General features: G+C 56.0%; 1 protein-coding gene across 1 annotated transcript in view; it reads right to left on the bottom strand.

Annotated features, from left to right (window-relative positions):
- Positions 1–9,364, bottom strand: part of TGFA (transforming growth factor alpha) — an 80,935-nt gene extending 71,571 nt beyond the window's left edge. The window contains exon 1 of the mRNA XM_041754124.1: positions 9,085–9,364. Within this exon, the coding sequence (XP_041610058.1) occupies positions 9,085–9,133 (49 nt within the window). The 5' untranslated portion in view covers positions 9,134–9,364. The remainder of the gene's footprint in view (positions 1–9,084) is intronic.
- Positions 9,365–15,989: the final 6,625 nt, after the last annotated feature.

Genomic DNA, 15,989 nt, shown 5'->3' on the forward strand with positions numbered 1-15,989 from the left:
TTAAAATGAAGCCCTCACGTGATTTTGGTTTAAGATGAAAAAGAAAGGTCCCCTCCCCCCTAAAGTATTATATCCAGAAAAACAAACTTGAAAATGGATTTTATTTGGGGGGCCTAGGTGCTTACTTAATTTTGCTGTTTGGTAAAGTCACATGGGCCACAGATGCAAAAGAAAACTTCAAGTTAAAAGGAGATTATTTATAAAATCTATGCCCAAAATTTAGAAATCCGAATTGAAGAGATTGTGAGGAAGATAATTACCAATGACTCATGGGGAGGAGAACTTAAACTGACCGCTAGCAATTTCTTTCAAGCCTTCACAAAGCCACTTACATCCATGATATTTCACCTATTCGAGAGCATAACACAGATGGAAGCTTTTAAAGTGTATTTTATAGGGACGCCCGGGGGGCTCAGCGGTTGAGCATCCGCCTTCGGCTCAGGGCCTGACCCCAGGGTCCCGGGATCGAGTCCCGCGTCGGGCTCCCCACAGGGAGCCTGCTTCTCCCTCCACCTCTCCCCCAGCTCACGCTCTCTTTCTCCCTCCCTCTCTGTCAAATAAAGAAATAAAATCTTAAAAAAATGTATTTTATAAAGCTGATACATTGTTGCTATCAAAACCTAAAAAAAAAAAAAAAAAAAAAAGAAAAGAAAAGAAAAAACCAAGGTCCCCAAACACTTCAGAACAGATCAAATCTAGAGGTAAGCCCAGAGAATAATACCACGGAGGGTGCATCCTGGGAATTCAAGGATGCCTCTAACATAAGCGAATCAATAAAAGTCCTCAAAACATCTGAAAAAAAAACAAAACCCACAGCTCATATCATCTCCTCTTCTTTAAAAAGCAAAGCAAAATGCCAAATATTTTAGAAAGTTGTGAAGAGAAGCACATTTTACTAATGCGATAAAGTGGGTTCGTAAGCAGACACACACACATTTTCATATATACGCACGTATAGAGACGTTCTCACAACAAAGTCATCCTCATACTTAACTGTTAAATGATGCAAACCTAGCAGTGAGTCAAGAAAAACACAAGCATATCTACTGACTTTTAAAAAAATGTTCTTGAAGTTCCAGTCGGTGCGCTAAGTAATAAAAGATAAAAATATTAAAAGAAAGGAGGCAAAGATGTCACTATTCCAGATTATATGATCATGTGCCTGCAAACCTAAGGGAATAAACTGAAGGACTACTAGAATCAACAAAACCCATTACTATATATATATATATATATATTTTTTTTTTTAAGCTTTAAATACTAGCAACAGCCAGTTACAATAGAGAGCAGTGGGAAGTGTCCAACTCACTAAAACACAAGCTCCGTGTCTTATTCTAAGCGGATTCCCTAGCCGCTAGGAGCGCTCTCGGCAAACAACAGGTGCTCAATACATGTTTGCAGAACACATGAATGAACAAGTTCACAGTAAGTGCAAAAATGCAAAATAGCAGAACCAAAATAAAATTCTACAGATTCAAGTACTTCTAAGAATTTAGCACGTGATATAAATGGAATTTCAAACCACAGTAGACAAGATAGATTATTCCATAAATAGCAATTGGGACTGGTAAGTGTTTGGCTATTTTTTTTTTTAATGAGATTTTAAGTTGTACCTTACACCATACATGAGAATAAATTCTGGGTACAATAGGTCAACATAATATAAGAGAGACTTAGGAGATAAAAATAAGCAAATATTTGCCATATCTTAGGCCAGGGGAGGTTTTCCTAAATGTGTAAGTGAAGGTAGAAGCCATATGGGAAAGGCTTATTTTTCTAGTTCCTGCTACATAAAAATAACCTTTTGATAAAAATCAAAAACACCATAATCAGTAAAAGACATACAATAAACAGGATATTGCAAAGTATCAAGATCCTTCTTATATAAAGTGTTATAAAGCTCTAAGAAAAGGATAATCAATCCATAAGAAAAAACATTGAAAAGGTTAAGGTGCAAACAAGAGGACATGGCCAATGAATAAACTGAGTCATGCTAACAAATACTATGAAGATTGGGTGGAGGTCTTTTTTTTTTCCAATCAACTTGGCAAGTGTTAAAACTAACTTCTTGTGTTAGGGAAGATTCAAGAAAATGGCATTTATACACTGCTTGTGGGAGAAAAGGCCAATTGCTAGGAATTTATCCTAAATAAAGATGGGCCAAACACTTACGTACAAAAACATCTGTTGTATCCTTTACCTTCCGGGACCTCAGGCATTATGGATTTTTTTTTTTTTTTTTTTTTAGTCATTATGGATTTAATATCAGCTTGTTACAAAAAATCTAACCAATTCAAACCAAGGCAGGGCATCATGCATAGGGTTCTATGCCTTTCTCGATGTAAGATGTCATGAACCTTTATTCTTTTAAATAGATACATGGTAAATCATTGTACGTCACATGACTTATTAAGGAATCTCCTTAAATAATTACAGCAGTAGGTACCGGCAACTTGTTATAAACTGAATCAACAATCGCCTTCCTTTACATTTTGTCTTTGCACATTTAGGCAAGTATTTACGTAGGATCGTATCAAAAGGTAGAACTAATGACCCGAGTTATGCCCCCTTAAGAGTGTCGGCCACTGCCACACTGCCTTCCCGAAAAGTCGCATCGATTTACGTTCCCAACAATAGCGTGTGGATTCTTCATAACAGTGAAGAATGGGGAAAATCTATAGGGCCAAAAGGGTTTCAGAACGGGTTAAATTATAGTAAATATAGTTAACAGATTACTTCCGGGCCTCTAAGAATGATGTAATGACGCTAAGAATGAGTGTTTAATGACATAAAAAAATGTTTATCATAAGGGTTGTTAGGTTGCAAAAACAAGAAGTTAAAACAGCACAAGTCCATCAGAAACACAGACGCTTTCAAACAGTGTCTCAGCCATATAACAAAACGTGGTTATTGTTGGGGGGGGGACTACAGGTCACGGAAACACTGTTTCTCTCATGCTTTCTAGAATCGTCTAAATAATCTAGAGGGAAAGAATGATTCTGTGATCATTAAAGACACTAAATCCTAATCTATTTTTAAAAAATAACCGTAACACGGGGATTCTGAAGACTAACTGCATCTGTGTTGCTAGACTTCATATGCGACCCCGTTTGATTATTACAATGAAGAGTTTCTCAGTATGGATGTTAACTCTGTGGCCAAGTATTTGCCGACTGAGTCTATCCCCTGGAGAATCCGGTACTGGGCACCCCAACAGGGTCAGCCTAGCTCCGTGGGCTAAGGGCAGAGATGGAGACCTCGGATCTCCGCCTCCAAAGCACCCGCACGCTACCAAAGAGGACAAGCACCGGCCAGGATTGGTCCGCGGCAGGACATGGAGGGACCAGAACCCTGCTGCTAGGGTTCCCAGCCAGGAAAGTCAACATATTCAAAGATTGAAACCAGGAAAGGCCAGGCACTGGCAGGCTGGTGTTCCGTAGGTCGCACAAGGGGGTTGTGTGTCCATCCCTTCTTGAGGAAGCCCTGACCATCTCTCCACACGCACTTGAGAAACGCAAACAACAAGGTGGGGGAAAGTGAGAGCTCTTCAAGGTAAGAAAGGGGACAAGAAAGCATGAAAAGCAAAAGTGCTGTGCATAGAATTCACTCGACCAGGGGAGAGACTCCACGTGGAACGGTGTTTCCTCTGATTTAAGGGGGGAAAAAGGACTGATGTGAAACGCTAATGAGCATAGAAAGTTAAATGAAACAAAAGAAAAGAAAGCAAAAATCAAATCAATTCCATGGCTAACAACCTCAAATTTAAACATATGAGAACTGGGTGCGGGGGGTGGGGGGGGGCGGTGGATCAAACGATTGCCAAAGATTTAAGGAAGAACATGCTAGAGTGCAGTAAAACAGGTCCTCCCACAACCTCTCTCAAGACCTTACAATATTGCACTAGCAAATACATAAAATTCCATTTCAACAAACTCCCAACTTTTTCTAAGTCATATTTAATACAACCAATTCATGATGTTTCAAAAGACAACCCAGATTTGTATTTCAAAAAAAATTTTTTTTTTTAATTTACGAGTGAGAGCATGCAGGTGCACACAAGCTTGTGAGCAGTGGAGGGTGGCAGGGGCGGGGGGGCGGTTGCAGAGGGAAGAGATCTCACTCAGACTCCGCACTGAGCACCGAGCGGGAGGTGGGGCCTGGCTGGATGTGGGGCTCGACCCCAGGACCCTTTGCTTTTAACCAGCTGAGCCACCCAGGTGCCCCAACACTACCCAGATTTTAGAGCTGGTCTGAAGGACTGTGCCTTGTACTTGGAGAGCTCCTCAGAGATGCTTCTGCTGGCCTAGATTTTAGGCTTTCCTGATTCTATGGAAGATTTTTATAATTGACATTTCACAAGGGGGGAAAAAGCAAAACAAAACCAGAAGTCACCATAAAAGTATTCAAATTCTCTATCTAGATGCAATTTTTAGAATTTATTTATTTATTTAGCGAGAGAGAACAAGCAGCAGCAGGAGGAGGGGCAGAGGCAGAGGGAGAGGGAGAGAGAGAGAATCTCAAGCAGACTCTGTGCCGAGCATGGAGCCCGTCACAGGGCCTCATCTCAGGACCCCAAGATCAGGACCAAAACCAAAAATCAAGAGTCTGACGCCGACCCCACTGAGCCCAGGCACCCCTAGACGCCACCGTAAGCACGTGAGCCTTTAGCACAGAATTAAGTTCATACTTTTAAATGAAGGGATTGAAAGTATTTGAAACCGTAGCAAGACAATGGTGAATTTTGGGCAACCTCCCAAAAAAAGAAAGTGCGACACGCTTAGGGTCAGTCAGCTTCCGTCTACTAACCAAGGACTAGCACAGTTGCGGGGGCAAAGGCCAAGAACGCTCCCGACAATTGAGAGACCTGGTCGAGAGTCCCAGCCTTCGGCAATGGCTCCTCAACCACGGCTGTCGCACGGCCCCCGGACCCTGGATAAAAGGCGGCGGCTAAGCCAGGAGATGGCCTCACAGCTGCCGCGGTTCTCCAAGCGTCCGTCTGTCCTGCCCGCCGGCAGCACGAGCCCCACCTGGACGCGTGGCACGCGTGCAAACCCTCCCCCCTCCCGCTGGACAGCCTGGTGCACCGAGCCCGCAGGGGGCCGGGACTCAGGGCGCTGCTCTGCAAGGTCCTCAGAGCGTTCACGGGTGAAGCCGAGCACAGGGTGCCCACTCCGGCGGGTGGGGCCCGCCCCGTGTCGGCTGACCCAAGCTCCACGTCCCGCCGCCCATCCCTTTCAGCCCACAGAGTAGGACTTTGTTCAAACACACTTTCAAAAGGCCCTCAGAGATAGGCCTAATGGAAAAGTCAGCTCGTTTTCCTAGGTTACCATAGTAACAAAGCATCACTTGCTCCTGCAAGAAAGGTCCCCTTTGCAGGGGACACTGAATATTTACAGAAAGATCTCTTTATCCTAGGAAACCAAGTTTTGGAAAAGCAAATACGGGAGACTCAGCCTCCGAGGCTTCCAGATGCACCTACGGCCCACGTTCTAACTCTCCCCACTTGCGGCTACACAACACGTGTCCTGGGCAGGCCCCCCCCCCCCCCCCACCGTCGGCTCTGCAACACGTCACTTCCACGTACGGGCGAAGACGACCGTCTTGGTTCATGCCCCCTACTCGGCCCTCGGTCCCCAACGCACAGGGCCACCCACCTGCTTCATCTCTACCATCCTCACGACACTCAGGGTCCTAATAGGACCCTTCCGTGGGCTACACCCAGCCCCACTTCTGGGAGCTGCCGGGAACGTAACCATGTTTACTTCTGGGTTACAAAACCAATTTCATCCTGTGTGTAGTTCCCTCTCTGTACAGTTTAGAAACAGCTTCTGTATTCACCACCTTATCTGATGCTCATTACAACCTGTGAGGTGGGTGCAGTTTTTTTTTTTTAAGATTTTATTTATTTATTCAAGAGAGACACAGAGAGAGAGAGAGGTAGAGACACAGGCAGAGGCAGAAGCAGGCTCCATGCAGGGAGCCCGACGTGGGACTTGATGCCAGGACTCCAGGGTCATGCCCTGGGCCGAAGGCAGTTGCTCAACCGCTGAGCCACCCGGGTGTCCCTGGATGCAGTTTTTTTGTTCCCACTAAGAAAACTGGAGCATAGTGTGACTTCAATAAACTGACCATCGAACGTCAAGAAGGAAATACAAATGTTTTGCATCAAAAATTAAAGAACTCATGACGCCCAAGAAAACAATTCCAAACTTGCTTGAGTCTCATTTGCTCCTGGCAAACGAGACTCCGCAAAATCATTAAGTAGGTTTTTAGGTTAGCTGATGATTCCTAGCTTAGGAAGGGCGGAGATAAGACAACCTGTCCCAGCTCCAGAACGGACACAACCTGCTAGGACACCTGGAATTCTGTGGGGCTCAAAGTCGTAACAAGGATGATGATGATGACGACGGCATTGAGGTGACTGCAGCTCTTACAAGACACGCGCCGTTCTACGCTCACGGAATATGTTCAACCGCCCTGTGAGCGGCACCGGGTCACAGAGGAGACACACAAAGCACAGAAAAGCGGAGTCACCTGCCCCGGATCACACACGCCGCTCACGGAGGAGGACGTGCGGCAGGAGCCGCCAAGCCCCCGAGAGGTGTGCCCGCCCGAGGACGGAAACCAGCCAAGGAGGGCAGCGCCACAGGAACCCGGATGACATTTCCCGCGCTGCCATTTAGGCCACCGTCTCCGCTCAGTCTCCGCCAAAACATCAGTCAAGGCTCACACCGCGGAATCCGGAGCATCGGCTGCGACTCCAGACAACTGGGGCCCTCTCAGACTGTCCCTCCGGGGGTTAGGAAGGAGGGGAGCGATCTCAGTTTTGCAGATTTGCTGATTTGCCCGTAACTGCCTTCAACTAATTTGAGAAAAATTAGAGAGGAAAGCAGCCCTGGAGGAAATGTGCAAATTAAGGATGCATGTGGCGTCGCTGAGCGCTACTTAGTAATCGAGCAGAAAGCGCGGTGGGGGCAGGAGCTGGAGTCAACCGTCGGAACGGACGGCTTTAAAACAACAACAAAAAAAGAAATATAAAATAAAACACCGGCACTCCTGCCTTCTTTTCCTCTGCTTTCTCCCCCACTCCCCCTGCCCCAACTGCTCATCTTTTGGAGTCCTGTGAACCAGCTTTTACATATTGGCCAATCTCTTTAGGTTTATGTTACACATTTGTTTCTCAATGGAGGAAACAAGGGTCAGGTTCAGCTCTTGGGCAAAAAGGCAAAGTAACATGATGAGTGCGTGTAGTAGGACGGGGAGGCGGGCGGCTCTCAAAGGTGCCCTCCAGTCTGCACACCTTCCTCATTTCCTGCTTCTAATTTTCACCGAATAACCTCAGGCCACCTTGAGATCCTGGGAGTCCATGGAAGACCCAAGGCAACAGCAAGTTCTGGGGTATACAACTGCGTGCAATGTCTCCTTCTGGGGATCCCTGGGGGGCTCAGCCGTTTGGCACCACCTTTGGCCCAGGGCCTGATCCTGGAGTCCCGGGATCGATTCCTGCACCGGGCTCCCTGCATGGAGCCTGCTTCTCCCTCTGCCTGGGTCTGTGCCTCTCTCTCTCTTGCTCTGTCTCTGTGTCTCATGAATAAATAAAATCTTAAAAAAAAAAGAAGAAGAAAAGTGCCAAAGCTGAGAGAGGGGGGCTCCAGCGACCGCGGTCAGCTGACATTTCAAACCGTCGGCTCTCCCACACTCCAATAACCCCGGCCGGTACTTCCTACTGCGGGCCTCTGTGCTTCGCTTTCCCGTCTGTGAAATGGGCACGGTAAGGCCTCCGGCGGGTGCGCGCTTGGCCCGGGGCACAGCTGCCCTGGTCGGGGTTGGGGGGCCCGGAGGCGCGGGTCGGAGGGCGGCGGGGTCCTGCCGCCCTCCCGGGGTCTCGGATCGGAGCCGCCCTCGGAACAGAAACTTAGAAGGGCTTTGGGGAAAGGGGCCTGGGGCCGCCCCATCCTGCCACCTGCCGGTGAGTGTCGGCGCGGGCGGGCGGCTCCCGGCTCCCGGCTCCCGGCTCCCCGCCCGGTGCTCGGCGGCTTCCCAGGCCGGGATCCCCGCCGCCCCCGCCCCGGCCGCGGCCCGCGTCACCGGGAGGCCGCGGCTCTGTCTGCGCGCTGGGGGGCACCGGGGGCGCGGGGGGCACGTGGGGGCGCGGGGGCGCGCGGGGTACGGGGGGCACGAGAGGGCACGTGGGGGCGCGGGGTACGGGGGTACGGGGGGCACCGGGGGCGCGGGGGTGGGCACCGGGGGCGCGGGGGCGCGGGGGCGCGGCCGCTCAGGCTCCGGCGGGCGCGGGTCTGGCAAGTGGCTCTGCGGGGCTGAGCCCCGGGCACCTGCGCCGAGCGAGCCCCAGCGCCCAAGCCGCGCCCGCGAACCCGGCGGGGGCTGCGACCCCGACCCCGACCCCGCCCCGGCCCGGCCCGGCCCCACGGGGGGCGCAGCGGAGCGTCCGGCGTCCCGCCCGGCCCGGGCCCCGCTGCCGCCGAGGGGAGCTCCGAGGGCGGCCGCAGCGCTCCGCCGCGGCTCCGGGAAGTTCGCCCTTCCCCGCCCGCGCAGCCCCGGGCGCCGGCCCGCGGCGAGGGGTCCCGGGGCCCCGGACTCAGGGGCGGAGGGCGCGGGCGCTCGCTGCACCCGCCGTGGGCAGCCGGGGACCCGCGGGGGGCAGGTGCGCGGGCCGGGGGGCGGCCAGGTGCGGGGGGCAGGTGCGGGGGGGACAGGTGCGGGGGGGGCAGGTGCGGGGGGTACAGGTGCGGGGGGGGCAGGTGCGGGGGGGCGGCCAGGTGCGCGGGGGGCAGGTGCGCGGGGGGGCGGCAGGTGCGGGGGGCAGGTGCGGTGGCAGGTGCGCGGCCGGGGGCGCGGGGCGCGGGGCTCGAGGGCTCGGTGCCGGCCCCGCCGCGGATTAAAGTTCAGGCGGGTGCACCGGCCCGGGCCCGCCGCCCCCCGCGCCCCGCGCCCCCGCCGCCTCCCCGCTCCGCGCGGCCCAGCCCGGCCCTGGGGCCCCGCGACCCCGGCGGTGGGGGGGGCGGGGGGGCGGCAGGTGCGCGGGGGGCGGCGGGGGGCGGGGGGCGGGGGGCGGCTACGTACCCAGCGCGAGCAGGACGAGCCGTCCGAGCCGCCCGGCCGAGGGCACCATCTTCCGCGGCTGCAGCCCGACTCCCGCCCACCTGCGAGCCGGCCCGAGTGGCGGAGCGGCGCCGCGCTGCGGGGAAAAAGGCGCCGGCGAGGCAAGGCCGGCCCCCGGCGCGGGCGGGCGGAGGCAGGACCGGGCGCTCTCCGCGCCGCTCCCCTGCCCTGCCGCGCGGCCGCGGGCGGAAATGGGGCGGCGGTTGCCGTCGCCTCCCCGCCCCCCGCCCCCCGCGACCCGGCCGCGCGGACCCCCTCCCGCCCGCCTGGGGCGCCCCCGCGGGCCCGGGGCGGGGCGGGGGCGGGGGCGCGGCGGGCGGGCGGGGCGGGGCGGGGCGAGCGGGACGTGGGAGCCCCGCGGCGGGAGCAGGAAGCGCCGACCTCAGACCCCGCCTCGGAGCCGCCGCGCGGTGCGGGGGGCGCTGCGGGGGGGGGGGTCTGCGGGGGGGTCTGCGGGGGCTCTGCGGGCGGGGGCGCGGGGGGGCGGGGGGGGCGCTGCGAGGGGTCTGCGGGGGCTCTGCGGGCGGGGGCGCTGGGGGGGCGGGGGCGCGGGGGGGCGGGGGGGGGCGCTGCGAGGGGTCTGCGGGGGCTCTGCGGGCGGGGGCGCTGGGGGGGTCTGCGGGCGGGGGCGCTGCGGGCGGCGGTGCTGGGGGCGGGGGCGCTGCAGGGGGTCTGCGGGCGGGGGCTCTCTGGGCAGGGGCGCTGCGGGCGAGGAGCTTCGGGGGGTCTGCGGACAGGGGCGCTGTGGGGCGCTTTGCGGGCAGGGGCGCTGCGGGCCGGGGCGCCGCGGGCGGGGACGGTGCAGGGGGTCTGCGGGCAGGGGCGCTGTGGGCAGGGGTGGGGAGCAGGACCCACCGGGGGGACCCGCGAGGTCGGCCGTCGCCTGCTCACACTCGGCCCGAGGCGGGGCTCCCCAGAGCCCAGCAGAGAATCTGCGCACCGGGTCTCCCAGCTCCCCCCACCCCGGTGGGGAAGTCGTGACCGCAGGGGCGCGGCCACAGCACCGTTAGGAGCAGCCGGCTGTCGCCCATAGGACCTGGGCTCCGGCGTGAGGAGGGTCCCTCAGGGGTCCCTGGTCCCACATCATGACCCCTGCCCCAGCGCACCCAGCCCAGCCCGCCGGCAGAGAACAGGGTAGCACAGCAAAGGGGCCCAGACCGGGGCTGCTGGGGCGGCACCCACCTGGGTGGCCCTTTGGGGATATGTGGCTTGAAATCTGGGCAAGTGGACACAGTCTGGGTAGAGAATGGAAGACCCATCGGTTTCTTGGGGACTAGCCCTAGGTTCCCTGAGGACGGGCCATAGGACATATGCCCCCAGGAAGTGACCCATTTTCTCGGATGCCCCAAGCTGAGGGACCACCTCTCCTCTCTTGCCACCTCCAGCCTGGCTGCTTAGGGTGGACCCACTTTCTTTGGGGGGTGAGGGAATCCCTTGCTGTTTTCCTGGCCTAAAACTCGGGCTCTCGCGGTTGAGTCGTGTTAAGTTTGTTTCATAGGAGCAGAGGGGCCTCGTTTCAAAAAGGACGCATCGGGCCATCGGCCTCAACATTTGGGCCGGAACAGCAGTGCTGGAAGAGGCCTTCGGAAACGACTGCTTTCCAGGTCTCCGTAGAGGACACCTCACTGTCCCTCCCGCCCTTGACGGTCTGCAGCCAGAGGTGTGCGGGGAGTCCTGCCGCACGTCTTTTCCAGCGTCTGCACCGCCGGCCCAGGGAGCACCCCCCGCCCCCCGACGCCTGCAGCGCCCACCTCCTGGCTGCTGCTGCCCTGTTGGGGGGCTCTTCTGCCTCCTTCCCAGGCTGGCCGGTTCCGGGAGGGGGGACGTCAGTCCTCACTGCCCGTGTCCTGTTCTCCGGGCCGCCCAGCGAGGCCTGCTCCCTGCCGGGATGCACTCAAGTCCACTCTGGCTGCCAGCTTGCTGCCCAGCCCGGCAGGGGGTGGGCTCAGCAGCCTCCCCTTCTCTGGCCGCTGCCCGCGCGCAAGTCGTGGGTGGGGGGAAGTAGCAGCACAATCAAACCCATGAGCTTGTCCCCTTCGGGACTATATAATCTTTTTAATCAAGAGATAATTTGGTATCTTGTAAACGACAGAGAACTCCAAAGTACATCCAGTGCTTTGAAATCCTTAATTCTCCGCCAACGTGTTCAAGAGCCAGTCCGCATCCACGGTTTTATGAACCTTCCAGCTCACTCATGTCGAACAGATCATCAGCATTTTCTTACATCTATGACTTTTTTGGTGAACTGAATTGAGATAATTTTTGAACATTTATTTATAGAGCTAGGAGGAACCCTGATATCCTAACACGCGAACACCCTGCCTTGGGCATCTTCTGGATCTCATTCAATCCTCACGACAACAATCCTCACCAACAAGATGGATTCCATCGTCCTTATCTTCCTTTTATTTGAAAATGAGACCTAGAGCGTTTAGCAACCTGGAGGTGCAAGGCCGGCAAGTGGCAGAGCCTGACCTAGAAAGCACAAGGAGCTGGTTCCAAGGCCGATGTGCTGGCTTCTTTGCTAAGCTGCCTCAGTTTCCACACTTTTAAGAAGGATGATATTGGACTCATTGGGTTGATGTGGGGACTGGGCGCAAGCATTCATCTGCATGCTTAGCGCAGTGTCCCTTATCAAAAGTTATAGTCATCGGGGCGCCCGGGGGGCTCAGCGGTTGAGAGTCCGTCTTCGGCTCAGGGCGTGACCCCGGGGTCCCGGGATCGAGTCCTGCGTCGGGCTCCCGCAGGGAGCCTGCTTCTCCCTTGGCCTGTGTCTCTGCCTCTCTGTGTGTCTGTAATGAATAAGTAGAATCTTTTTTTTTTTTTTAAAGTTACAGCTGTTGTTTAAAGAAAATCTCTCTCAGTGGAAATACCGTTCCCCTCTCTCAATTTGCTGGCATTACCCTTATTTTATCATTGCCGCATCGTGCCTTTGCCTGCGCCTGCTGTGAGCGTGTGTATGTGTGGGTGCGAGCGCGCCTTCCCATGGGGTCGGTTCACAGCTTCCTCAGGAACGAGGACTTTAGTTTCTCAGCGGGTGAAAGGAATGACGGGGGAGGGGATCTCAGGATCCATTTAAAGTCCAGAAATCCTTTTCCCCCAAGGACGCGTGAAGTTCCCGTGTGCCAGCAGCGTGGACCACGACTCGGGCTGAGCCGAGCGGAGTTCGAGCGCTGTGCGCCTCGCGGCGTGGCAGCTGTCTCGCCAGGCCCTGAGGGTGCCTTTGGTGCCCGAGGAACACGTGGCCCTCGCTCCAGGAGTGCGCCTGGCCTCGAGCTTGAGCCCGGCCCCTCCCGCGCCAAGCCGCCCCCCTCCCCTCCCTGTGCGAACAAGAGAGCTGCTCCGTCCTCGTCCTCAGGCTGGTAACATCCCACTGTCCGCTTTCCCTTTCTTTCCGTCCACATTCGCGTCACCAGCCTGCGTTTAAGGAGCCCCCCTTGGCTGTAAGGAGCCTCTCCCTCGTGCCTGACTCATCTGGGAAGTGACGGGCCGCAAGCCCCGAAGTCTTTCCTGAATGATTCAAGCCAGCGGAGCTCACTGTGGAGCTCGGCAGTTCCCCGACGTGCTGGTGAGTAGATGGCCTGGACGTTCTTTTTTTTTTTTTGATTTGATTCCTTTAAAAAAAAATTTTATGTACATTCAATTTGCCAACATATAGTATAACACAGTGCTCACCCCATCACGTGCCCTCCTCTGCGCCCGTCACCCAGTCACCCTGTCACCCCATGGCCCCCCACCCGCCTCCCCTTCTGCGACCCTTTGTTTCCCAGAGTCTGGAGTCTCTCATGGTTTGTCTTCCTCTAATTTTTCCCACTCAGTTCCCCTCCTTACCGTGTGGTCCCTTTCACTATTTCCTATATTCCACCATGAGTGAGACCCTAGGATGATTGTCCTTCTCCAACTGACTTAGGTCACTCAGCGTCATGCCCTCCAGTTCCAGCCACGGCGCAGCACCTGGTGGGTGTTGACCCTTTCTGAGCCACTCTTGTTGCACTGTGTGTACAGACCAAGCTTCTGCATCCGCTCACCCTCCGGGGACTGGCTCCCGGGGACACTGCCGCTGCCAACACCGGGGGGCGGGTGTCCCCGCGTTTCATTGCATCTGTGTCTTTGGGGTGAATGCAGTGGCCGGGTGGGAGGCAGCCCCCCCCAACCTCTTGAGGACCCTCGGGCTGCTTGGGCCTGGACGTTCCGAGGGAGGAAGCTCGGCTGCGGGGGGCCCCAGCGCCGTTGGGGGCGATTCCTGCAGACTCGCTGCCCCGAGCAAGGCCCGAGCTGGCTTCAGCCTTGGGACCTCCCGGGTGGCAGCAGCGGTCGGGTCCGGGGCACCCGCCCGAGGTGACCAACTCTGGAGAACTGTGCTTGCAGGGGGAGGTCTGCTGTGTCGGGGGGTCCAGGAGCACAAGGCAATGCCCGAGGGTCTGCGGCCTCCGCCGTCAGTCTAGCGCTTGCCTCTAACCAACAGGAAATCGGAGCCTCGTCCTCGTCCTCGTCCGCGGTCCCCACCCGCAGGTCGCCGGGGCTGCCTCGTCCCTGCGGGCCCGGGACGTCAGGTCTACACCGCCGCGGGGGCTCCGGGCGCCGCACCCCGATGCACACACGCGCCCTCCACTGCCCGGGGGCCAGGCCGTGACCCCGGGGCGCCCAGTCGGACGGAAGAACCCCCGGGAGTTCGCCTCGAGCTCGAGGGAAGGACACGCGGACTTGCGGGGACGAGACCCGGGAGCAGGAAGGGCACAGCCGTGGGCAGGGCTCCCTGGGGCGCCCCGAGGGCGGGGGCAGGGCCGGCGGGGTGTGGGGAGGGGGAGGGGGGAGGGGATGGGATGGGGGAGGGGGAACCTCAGGGGGGAGGGGATGGGGGAGGGGGACGGGGAGAGGGGAGGGGATGGGGGTGTGGGAGTGGGACGGGGAGGGGGGAGGGGATGGGAGGGGGGGAGGGGGACGGGGAGAGGGGAGGGGATGGGGGAGGGGGACGGGGAGAGGGGAGGGGATGGGGGTGGGGGAGGGGGACGGGGAGGGGGAGGGGATGGGGGTGGGGGAGGGGGACGGGGAGGGGGGAGGGGATGGGGGTGGGGGACGGGGAGGGGGGAGGGGATGGGGGAGGGGGACCGGGAGAGGGGAGGGGATGGGGGTGTGGGAGTGGGACGGGGAGGGGGGAGGGGATGGGAGGGGGGGAGGGGATGGGAGGGGGGAGGGGATGGGGGAGGGGGACGGGGAGAGGGGAGGGGATGGAGGTGGGAGACGGGGAGGGGGGAGGGGATGGGGAGGGGCGGAGGGCGGGGGGCGGGGGGCAGGGTTAGCCGGGGCCGTGAAGTCCAGACGGGGGTCGGGCCGGAGTAAGCCTGGATGTGCCCGGGCCCCACTCGACGCCGAGTCCTCACTCACCTTGTAGAAGACAAAATGGGACTCGAGGCTGTCACGCGACGTCCTCGGCGCTGCTGTAAATGTCAAAAAACAGAAGAAAAATAAATGCAAGACAGACGTCCCAGCGGCCAGCGGTTGAGCGTCCGCCTTCGGCTCAAGCGGTGACCAGGGTCCCTGGGTCTCGGCCTCCCTCAGGGTCTCTCAGGAATAGATAAATAAGAATCTTAGACACGCGCACAACTGCCCTGTCAATGCAAAGTAAAATAAATCTGATGACAATATCATTACGAGAAAATGAAGATTTGCACCAAAGAAAAGGAGTATATAAACGGGAGTATTTTGGCAAAAGCTGTCAGAGATATAGGAGAACTACAGGACAAATCATGACCCATTTGTGTGGCCGAGGTCACCTTGGTGGCTCCGTGGAAGCATATTTTCCGGTTACCTGTGGCTCTGGAGCCTCCCACCCTGGGCCACGTGCTTGCTCAGTTCATGGGACTTAGTCAACAGGGTGGTATGGGCAGAGGCTCAGAAACGCTCCCGTGCCCTGGAGCTCGCCCTCCTGGGAGCTTCCACCCTCGGGGGAGAGGCAGCGCAGCGTCTACTAGAGGACAGAGGCCGCGGTCCCTTGGCCCAGCGCCCCGGGCTCCGCCAGCCGCATTCGCTGTGACAGCGGAACCAGGCAACTCACAGAATCCTGACAAAGAATAAAATGTCACTGTTTTAGACCATAAATTTTGGGCTGGTTTGTTACGCAGCGATGTTTTATGAAGCCTGAACATCTCTTTCCGCCTGTGGTACCCCGAAAATGGTAAACATTAGGTGAAGTCAGGATGAATTCGAATAGTTTATCTAATACAGTTAATCTAATGCATACAGCTCAAGACGTCCGTTCTGCAAACATGAATACATTCCTTTCCAGTATCCTTAGAAGACATTTAAGGGTCTGTTGTATGCCGACCCTCCAATGAAACCTTGATAAATTCCAAGAAGAAAAAACTGTTTAGGCTACAGTCTGTAACTGCAATACAATCAGGTTAGAACTTAATAACAAAAGGACAATTTACATATGGTCACTTGGAAATGAAAGGTTTTCTTCCTAAGTTACTGTAGGATCGAAGAGAAAATTAAAATCGTGCTACAAAGTAAGTGACGAAAACAGTTGGGATTCAGCCAAAGCTATGCAAAGAAAAATCTGTAGCCACAAATTTTATTTTATTATTATTAAGAAATAATAAACTAAATGAAATAACAATTTAACTGAAATAGAAATTTAAAAAAAAGAGAAATCTAAGGAAGGCAGAAATACAGGGTCACAATTAAGGCGCAAATTAATGAATTAGGAAAAGCAAATACCAGAGAATAAATGCAAGAGCATTTTTGAGAAGAATAGTAAAAGCATGGCAAGACCAGTCGTGAAGAGTGAAGAGGAAAAACGTACGGCGTTGCGGGTGAGAAGTAGGATAGAACATACGCAGAAGAGATTTCTTATTTATGAGAAT

This window comes from Vulpes lagopus, chromosome 5, assembly GCF_018345385.1.
Source record: "Vulpes lagopus strain Blue_001 chromosome 5, ASM1834538v1, whole genome shotgun sequence".
Lineage (NCBI taxonomy): Eukaryota > Metazoa > Chordata > Mammalia > Carnivora > Canidae > Vulpes > Vulpes lagopus.